The sequence below is a fragment of the Euprymna scolopes genome, chromosome 22 (assembly GCF_053919585.1).
Source record: "Euprymna scolopes isolate OS-2025 chromosome 22, ASM5391958v1, whole genome shotgun sequence".
Taxonomy (NCBI): Eukaryota; Metazoa; Mollusca; class Cephalopoda; order Sepiida; family Sepiolidae; genus Euprymna; species Euprymna scolopes.
This window is the reverse complement of record NC_136503.1, coordinates 79,228,138-79,238,471: the sequence shown is the minus strand read 5'-3', so window position 1 is coordinate 79,238,471 and position 10,334 is coordinate 79,228,138. Positions and strand designations below refer to the sequence as shown.

General features: G+C 33.4%; 1 protein-coding gene across 3 annotated transcripts in view; it reads right to left on the bottom strand.

The window, feature by feature from the left end:
- Nucleotides 1-1,409: 1,409 nt before the first annotated feature.
- The window catches only part of LOC145243486 (long-chain-fatty-acid--CoA ligase 5-like), a 174,500-nt gene continuing 165,575 nt past the window's right edge, over nt 1,410-10,334 (bottom strand). For all 3 annotated transcript variants that reach the window (XM_080106429.1, XM_080106427.1, XM_080106428.1), the window contains exons 20-22: nt 6,260-6,361; nt 5,133-5,204; nt 1,410-2,225 (exon numbers count right to left, since the gene is read on the bottom strand). In XM_080106429.1, the coding sequence (XP_079962555.1) occupies nt 2,088-2,225; nt 5,133-5,204; nt 6,260-6,361 (312 nt within the window). In that variant the 3' untranslated portion in view covers nt 1,410-2,087. The remainder of the gene's footprint in view (nt 2,226-5,132; nt 5,205-6,259; nt 6,362-10,334) is intronic.

Genomic DNA, 10,334 nt, shown 5'->3' with positions numbered 1-10,334 from the left:
GTACTTTCAAGACTTGTTGGGCTGACGAGCCATAAGAGTAAGAAATATTTCCTATATAGGTGGTTTTTATATTGAAAAGTAACTTGAAAGTACAGTTTGTCAGTAAAGGGTATTAATCTGAAGGAAAAAGTTATAACTTAATCATGACGATATGGTTAAGTATTGGGGTGTGTCTACCTTACAAATAATAATTAGTTGGTTGGTTGAATTTTTGTTCTTCATCTGAGCTTGAGAGGTCAGAGTCGAAGGAATGATTTCTTTTAAGGGTTTTGAGGGGGATGCATTTGTTTTTATCAGCCATGGATTTTGGGATTTATTTTTTATCAACCACGTTCCCTACTCACCTCGGAGCCCAAAATGGGGGCATAGTAAGGGGGAAACCCATTCGCCTTGACCATGTCGGGGCTACATGGAAGATATACTCTTTTGGTAAAGAGTTCTCAAGCACTATATTTTCTGTTCAATATGTCCTCAAAAATACATTTGTTCAGATGGAGTGTTGAGTTCTGGTCTTTCCAATTGATTGACCCTTGCCACCGCCTTCTTGCACTTACTTGGTTTGCCTATTTTTTGTAGTGGGGGAAGAAAAAAAAAAAAAAAAAAAGATGGGAGTACCTTTAAGTTTCGTTCTTTGTTGTGGTAGTTGGTACTTTGGGTGTAAGTGCTAGGGCTTGGCGTGACTGGCCGATTGATTGGATCGGGCCTCTCCGACCGCCTGTCTAGCCGAAGTAAGGGCTGAAGTAATGTGTTGCAGTGCCTAGACTTTTATGCACCCAGGTCTAGGTTAGCTCAATCACCAGGTTCGCGTCCTAAGGCATTATGGGTAGCAACCCACGGCTAACTGGTTACCCCATTGAGGGATTTTACCCTCTGCAGGGGAGCAGTCGGCTTATTCTAGTGCCATACCAACAGGGCAAAAAAAAGGGGGAGGGGAAAAGGGGGGGCCGACGGGGTTGGGAAGTAGGGATAGAAAAAGAAAGGAGAGGGGAAGGGGGTTGTTGTTTTTGTTTTTGTTTTTGCAGATATGATTAAGTTTTACAAAAGAGAATAGAAAACAAAAACAGAAAATCGATGTAGGGGCATTTCGTCTCCGGAAGCCTGATCTGGTAGCACCAGAAATAATAATTAACTCTTCCATTTATTATAAGGACCGGGAGAATATTAGCACAAGTTATGCACACTTGACAGTCGGACTGATGTATACCCACTTTCTTTCTTTGTTATATTTGCTTTGCTGTTCAATATATTTTGTTTTTCACTAATTACCAAGTTGTGTCTCTCTTCCGGACACTTACAGGATCACAACATTAAGTAATAAAAAATATGCATAAAATAAATCATGATGGTTTAATATGTCCCTTCTACAAACCAGCAAAAAAGTTTTGCATTGACCTGAAAAAATGAAAAAGTCAGTTTTTTTATACATTTTATTCGTTTGAAATGATTTTCAGTAAATGTATGGAAGGTCTTTTTCAAAGCTTCCATAAAATGGTCAATAAATTTTGTTCAGTTGCAAAATTTTTTTTCGATGAGAATTGATTATTTGTCTTATTTGGATTCTCCAGACCACTGCTCTCATCTTGAGCGCCATTTTCACAATGTTTCGGTCGATATAACCTCAGACCTTCTTCAGGTGCGTCTTATCAAACTCCAAAATCTGCACAAAATTTTGAATGGGACCCTTTCCTTAATCCATGGCGGTATCATGCTCTCATTCCTTCAGCTATAAACTCTGTGGATTAAATAAATGGTTCCATTCTAAATTTTATGCAGATTCCCGAGTTCTACAGAAAGACTCTCAAGTTCGACAAGACACACCTAAAGAAGGTCGGAGGCTACATTGACCAAAACGTTGTGAAAATAACACTCAAGATGAGAATAATAGTCTGAAGAATCCAAAAATACAAAGTTTATTCTGATTTTCATGCAATTTAAGCACACGAATTTGGTGTTATTCTTTATGCTGGAAATATGAAAGTTTTAGTAATATTAGTTTTGATCTTCATCCTAGTCATTTTGTATGTGTATGTGTCCACTAGAATATTCGGATTACTATATACTAAAAGTCGTCCTTTTATTAAAGTAATTCACATGTTGCTTTCGTAGAGTTTATTTATATGATCTTTGAAGTATTTCCTTAAGGCTATTCTTTTGCTTTTTAATGTTGGCGACAACAGACCATTTTCTATGGTGAAGAGTTGAGAATCAAGGAAAATATCTTTAACCTGAAATTATGATAAAGAAAGAAAAATTATTATTAGTTCATATCGAGATTAAATTTAAAGAATGGTCAAATGTACCAAGCATATCTGTAAAAATGGTTTTACAATCAAAATATATTGTCTGCATATTAAAAATGGTTTTACAATCAAAATATATTGTCTGTATATTAAAAATGGTTTTACAATCAAAATATATTGTCTGTATATTAAAAATGGTTTTACAATCAAAATATATTGTCTGTATATTAAAAATGGTTTTACAATCAAAATATATTGTCTGTATATTAAAAATAGTTTTACAAGCAAAATATATTGTCTGTATATTAAAAATGGTTTTACAATCAAAATATATTGTCAGTATAATAAAAATGAGTTTACAAGCAAAATATATTGTCTGTATATTAAAAATGGTTTTACAAGCAAAATATATTGTCAGTATATTAAAAATGTGTTTATAAGCAAAATATATTGTTTGTATATTAAAAATGGTTTTACAATCAAAATATATTGTCAGTATAATAAAAATGAGTTTACAAGCAAAATATATTGTCTGTATAATAAAAATGAGTTTACAAGCCAAATATATTGTCTGTATATTAAAAATGGTTTTACAAGCAAAATATATTGTCAGTATATTAAAAATGTGTTTATAAGCAAAATATATTGTGTGTATATTAAAAATGGTTTTACAATCAAAATATATTGTCAGTATATTAAAAATGTGTTTATAAGCAAAATATATTGTGTGTATATTAAAAATGGTTTTACAATCAAAATATATTGTCTGTATATTAATGGTTTTACAAGCAAAATATACTGTCTGTATATTAAAAATGGGTTTACAAGTAAAATATATTGTCTGTATATTAAAAATGGGTTTACAAGCAAAATATATTGTCTGTATTAATATAAAGAAAATATATTTTGCTTGTAAACCCATTTTTAGTACATAGACAATATATGGGTTTACAAGCAAAATATATTGTCTGTATATTACAAATAAATGGGTTTACAAGCAAAATATATTTTTTGTATTAATATACAGAAAATATATTTTGCTTGTAAACCCATTTTTAATATACAGACAATATATGGATTTACAAGCCAAATATATTGTCCGTATATTAAAAATGGGTTTACAAGCAAAATATATTGTCTGTATATTAAAAATGTGCTTACAAGCAAAATACATTGTCTGTATATTAAAAATGGGTTCACAAGCAAAATATATTATCCATATTTAAAAATTGGTTTACAAGCAAAATATATTATCTGTATTTAAAAGATGCATTTACAAGCAAAATATATTGTGTATATTTTTAAAATCGGTTTATAAACAAAATATATTGTTGGTATTTTAAAAATGGGTTCACAAGCAAAATATATTGTTTCTATTTTAAATATGGGTTGAGAAGCAAAATATAATATCTGTATTCTTTAAAATGAGTTTACAAGCAAAATAATTTGTTAGTATTCTTCCAAAATATGTTTAAAAACAAAATAATTTACCTGCATGTTTTCTAAAAATAGGTCTAGAAGCACATATACTGTCTGCATTTTAAAAATGGATTTACAGGCGAAATAATTTGCCTCTATTTTTAAGAATAGGTTTAAAAGCAAAATAATCTGTCTATTCTCCAAAATCTGTTGAAAAATAAAATATAATGTTCGTTGCATAGCACCATTGTGATCTTATTGGCGCCCCCCCCCCAAGTGTTGGGAAGTACGGCAGAAAGAGAAAAGGAAACATGACTAAAGACAAGAAGAAATAATTTATCAGATAAAACAAAGATATAGGAAATAGGGTTGGTTGAAAGACAACAGATAAGAAGTTGTTCACCAAAAAACACAAAATGTCAAGGTATGGCGGTGATTAGGACAAAGTAGGTCAATATATTTTAGAGTTGGTTTTGGGAGTAGCAATGGGTTTTATCACAGTTTTTATGACAGAACAGTTGGGGGCAGTCTTTGGCACAGCAATTGGCAGCAGTTGGAGTTAAGGACAGTGACCAGTTTTGGACATTTGGTGGCTCAGAGGTCCTCCAAGAGAGGTCGAAGAGTTACAGTTAAACGCAAGCTGTGGTTCTGAGCAGATAAAGAAATTAATTGATCAACTGCTTGACAAACATAGCCTTGACAGAAAACTAAGCTGTGGACCTTAGTGTGTAAGGGGCCGATGATGTCACATACACACCCACCCAGAGTCCAACTGATATTAACAGAAAGTGTCGGAGTCTGTGTTTCCATTTTTATTTTATTTTATTTAATTTTTCATACTTGTGATCCTGTGCACATCCCCTTGATAGTCCCTATTTACAATGCCTCCCCAGCGGAAAGAGTTAGACATCAGGGTCGTTTTTTAATGTGGAGAAAAGGAACAAAAAATAAAAATTGTCTCAGTCGATTTCTCCTTCACTAACAGAGAACAAGAAATTGAAGTGTAGCATCTGAAGAACATATATTACACCTTGATTTTAGCCCGAAAGCCAAGAACGCCCTCTTGATAGTCACTAATGTGAGAGACAACGACACGGCCAGAAAAGTAGACAAAGAAAAAGACCACAGAAATAACACTGAGGTTAATGTTTGTTGTCGAGCAGGGATGCACGTAAGTGATGTGCAGAGAACTTTTTCAGGGCAGGTGCTCAAGTAAAAAAAATGGTGCACAGGCCTATAATACAGCCCTCTGAAAAGGGCACTTTTAAAACAAGAGTAAAAGAGGCGGGTTCTGGGACACCCCTAACACTCCCACCTTCTGTATGTCTTTGGTACACGTGGTATCACATAATGTTAACTTATTTTCTTTAATAAATTCGACAAAAATAAAATTTTACATAATTCTAACATTAAATGAATAAAATCAAATTGTTTTTTTTTGTTTTGTTTTGTTAATTGAATAAGGAACATTACCTGTTCAAATCTTTTAAGACCACCATTTTTGCCAAAAGTATGCATCTCTCGAAGAATATGATCTTTCACATGCTGAAATTAGCAAAATAAAAAAGATGAAGACATTAATCAATTCAGAAGTTTGATGGTTTTACTCTGCAGCATATTAACGCTTTTTTTTTAGCTATTTAATGCCAAATCCAGTGATTTTGGAAAAAAAGTTTCTACCCTGCAAATTCTTAATGTATTAAAACTTTTATTCATGGTGGCTTCCATTGTTTTGTGGAGGAAAATTGGTTTGGAATTGCAAAGGGAAAGAAAAGACAAAAAAAACAAAAAAACAATGACATCAATGTTTTGTGCATTTTAAGACAGGAAGACAGTATCTTCAGAAAGCCTGATCTGGTAATACCAATGCCAGAAAGAGGAAAATGCAATCAAGCAAACTTTGGGGATGTTCGCCATGTGGCTATATTATTTTATTATTGGAATCCTTTGAGATGAGTAATTTGTATATTTATTTATTTAGTTAGTTGTGGACTGTTATCCTCATCTCCATAGTTGTTGTTTCATCACGTTTCGGCCAACTATTCCTCAGCCCTTCGTCAGATGATTAATCGCGATGGGATAGGAATGCTCAACTGTATCCTCAGCAATTACTGCCTTCCATAGTTGTTGTTGTCTCAACACGTTTTGGCCAACTAATCATCTGGCCGGCTTTAGGTAGGATTGAAACCGCTATCTTCAGACAATGCTCACCTGGGACCGTAGAGATTCAACGCATCTATCCACTGTGCTACGAGCCCCAAAAGGCGATCAGGGTTGGATTTTTTGGTCTTATAAATTCAAGTTTTTTAATCTTCCATCGTCGGGTCCGAACTGAATGGAATATTATTTTATTATTGCAATCCTTTGAGATGAGTAATCTGTTTATTTATTTTTTGCGGACTGTTAGCCTTATCTTCATTGTTGTTGTTTCATGATATTTTGGCCAATTATTTCTCTGGCATGCGGTCATGTTGAAAATGTAACTAACACCATAGGATTTAAACGAACTATGAAAATAGAATAGAAGTGCTTTAAAATACATCGGTAGGGCTATAGTTATCAATATATAGATGAATAGTTCGCTGTGAAGATATACTCACTTTATTTGCACAAAGTTCATCAAAATTTCCTTCAACTCCTTCATTTTTAGCCCAATTACAAAGAACTTCTTCATCAGGAACCACAATTGCCACCGTGTATGCCTGGGGGAAAAGAAAAGTTCAACATATTAATTCAACACTAGCAGGACCTGTGGAAATTACACAGCAGAATCTTTCATATTGATGTTGGCATTCTGTGGATGTTCAGCATAAACGGAGACGTCCTGATATTATTGTAGTATTTTTTTTTTTTTTTAACTGCAAAAGTATTTATCTAAGTTAGCAGAGACGTCTGGCATAGCCTGTTCGTAAAATACGCTTAAATATGATATTTTAGTTTATGTAGATTTCGTATATATTATTATAGAGTCAATTTTCTATCGATTCTTATATATTATAAAGTTGTGATGCCAAAAGTAAAAAAAAAAATGTATCCATATGCATCAGCTTAAATCGAAACCAAAACTTATAAAAAAAAATTATAATATATATATATATATATATATTAGCAGAAGTACTCGTCGTTGACTGGGTTCAAAAATAGCCTACAGAAAATGGACTGTGATTGATGAAAGTATGATAGGTTATGAAAGGGAGGGGGTTGTAAAGAGATAGGTTTTGATACTCAAAAATTTTACCCTAAGCAAAATATGATAAAAGTAAAGATAATTTCCGCGAAAATATATTTTTTTATATCAACTTTGTTTCCATTCGTAGCCAAGAGTGACCAACAAAATGATGTTTCCTTACAAAGAGAAAATGTTATATATGTATAACAATATAAATATACAAGAAATAAATGTTACCATAGTCAATAAAAGTTACTTTTATGGTAGAAAAGTTCATTGGTTTGTATTTTTAAGTAGTTTGTAAAAATTTTTTTTTTTTTTAATTCACGAACCGGTTTAAAAAAAATCAAAATGGCAGTACTTACTTTAGTAAAATAATCCTAAACAGCAAAATGGGATATTAAAAAAGTAAACACGTAATTACTTTAGTTTTTTTAAAACAAAGAATCGATATAAATATGAATAAGAAGAAAATGGCGCCCTTTTCAAGCAGAACAGCTTCGTTTCAGTTTTACAGTATTGAATGGTGTAGTATTGTGCCGTCGGATTCAGGGTTGTACTATTGTAATGTAAAGAATATGCAGAAAGGGTTGTAATCAACTGAATTCCTTCTGGTACACTGACAAAAAAAGCTTAAACAGATATAATAATAATAATAAACAGATAAATAAAAATAAAAAGGTTATGTAAATGTTTTAAAAAACACACAATCAGATGAGCAGAATTTTTTCCTTCTTTTGACACAATAACTAGTAACGTTCTTATTTTTATTTATCTATTTTCGAAAGAGTGCCACGTGCAAGTGGAGAAGGAAAAAACAGAGCTATGCAAAATTTGTGTCGAGAATTGTCTAAAGTTATGATTCAATGGAAAAAAATAAATAAAAGCTAACGTGAATTAAGATTAAAGTTAAGGTGTTATTGTTTTTAAAAACCTTGTTAAACTTTGTGACACATTTCCATTCTGTGGAGGTCAGGCGCCAACGAACACCCAATAATTTTATTATACCATATTTCTTCAAACTGAAACATAATTATCAAAGTATACTTACGCAAATAGATATGAAAAGTCTTTGTTAAAGTTTGTGCTATATTTCCATGGAGTACAGGCACGAACGCAGACCCCACAATTTTATTATACCATCCCTATTTAAGTTGAAACATACTTATCAAAGTATTCTTATGCACATCTATATCAAAAACCGTTGTAAACGTTTTTTTTTTTCATTTTTTATTTCCATGCTTTGGGGGCCAGGCGCGAATGCAGACCCCACAATTTTAATGAATCACCGTTCTGCCAGATCAAACATACCCATTCCTGTGTCTCGTTACATCTTCTATCATTATATGTAATCAGTTTTTTAAAATAGTCAACCATATAGGAGCCTATTCGTAACCAAACACACACACACACACACACACACACACACACACACACACACACACACACAGACGTTCAGCTTTATATATATATATATATATATATATATATATACATATATATATATATATATACTTCTTCAGCTATAATCGAAACCGAAACCAAAACTTATGGAGAATTCTTAGTAAAATTATTTATTACAAGAAATAGGTCATAACAATTAAACGACAGTCATTTGGAATAAAAAAGATGCAAGTGTGACACACTATCGTATTAATATATAGATAAACGTTTCTAAAAACTTCTTTTCTTAAGTTACTTCTCTTTACGAATAGCTATACAAACATGGACAAATAATTATTGATTTCACTTAAACAATGTTTCGTGATCTATTTCTGTTGTAAAGAATTTTGATACTTATGCAGAATATGGACTCTGCTATCGTTGAAATTTTTTCAGGTAGTTTACATAAAACACCGAAAGGTGCTAAATAGTAAGCCAATAAAATCACACAACCAACATCATTTAAGCGAACACTTATTTGCTATTTATCTTGATTTGAACAAAAACAAGTGAAGCGTACATGGTCCCCAGTGAGTGCACAGTGAACGAGGCATAAAAAATGAAAAATGTAAATTTGAGTTCTGCACCATGCAAAAAGAAGAAATGAATAAGTCCATCATTTGTCCCCCTACCACCCTCCCCATTTAGCTCCCCAAAGTCCCCAAGACCTTAACATATTTAAATTTGATATCAGCACCATGCAAAATTGCTAAATAGACATACACAGAAAATTTTGGACAAATATGGTAAAATAGTCCCAAAAATGGAGTGTTTTTATTAACCACTGCACGCCTGTGGAACTCTGTTCCGTCTGCCTGCTTCCCTCCTGACTACAACTTGGATGTCTTCAAGTCCAATGTAAACAAATTCCTGATAAATCGCCCCCTTAAGTAGAAACTTTAAATATCCACACTAACGTACTGTACTTACAATAACCCTTATCCCTGAGTGGCTCCCGGACCAAACAATTATTTTTAAAGAAATAAATCATATAAAGTTACAATTTATTAATCAAAAAATAAATATAACTTTACAATGAATTTTTTTCTTGAATCAAATTTTAATTCCATTAAAGTTTCATAAAAATTGTCCGATAATTATTCATTGTATTTTCTTCATAATATCAGATCGAACATTGTTTTCGTTTTTCAATTAATTGTTCATTGAATTACAAGGGACGTGCAATAAGTAATGCAGTAGAGCAACGAAACTTGGCGCAGTTATTAGACGGTCTCTACATAGGAAACACCCAGAGTTATGCATTTCTCCTATCGTTTGATGCAGCTCTGGAGACCGTTTTTGTAGAACACCTCAGGTTGATCCTCCAACCATGATGTGACTTCAGAAATCAAGGCTGCATCATCTGGGAAACGCTTTCCTTTCAAAAACAACTTCATGGCTGGGAAGAGATGAAAGTCAGAGGGTGCAAGGTCAGGAGAGTAGGGAGGATGGGGTAATATTTTCATAACCACACGTCCGTGCTTCTGATCTAGTGACATGCGAGTTGTGGACCGGAGCGTTGTTCTGCAGGAGGAGGGTACCTTTGCTGATCTTGCCCTGCCTCTTGATTTTGATAGCTTCCCTTAATTTCCTCAAAAGTGAAGCATAATAGGCTCCTGTAATTGTGGTACTCTTTTCCAGGAAATCTGTCATCACTACTCCGTCCTGATCCCAGAAAACTGTGAGCATGACCTTGCCAGCAGAGGGCTGCACCTTTGCCTTCTTTGGAGGTGGTGAGTCCAAGTGCTTCCACTGCATTAACTGGGCTTTGGTCTCTGGATCATAGTAATGGACCCAGGTTTCATCCTGTGTAATCAGACTTTTCAAAAACTTTGACTCATCTTCTTGGCACATCTCCAAATTCATCCTCGAGCACTCGACGCCTTCTCGCTTCTGGAATGGTGTGAGCAACCTGGGAATCCATCTGGCAGACACCTTACGCATGAATGAATGAATGATAGTTTCCACAGACCCTGTGCTAATCTTGACATCTTGGGCTATTTGGCTGTCTGGGAGCTGTTTCCACAGACTTCCGGCCATGTTTGAATTCACGATGCCAGCGT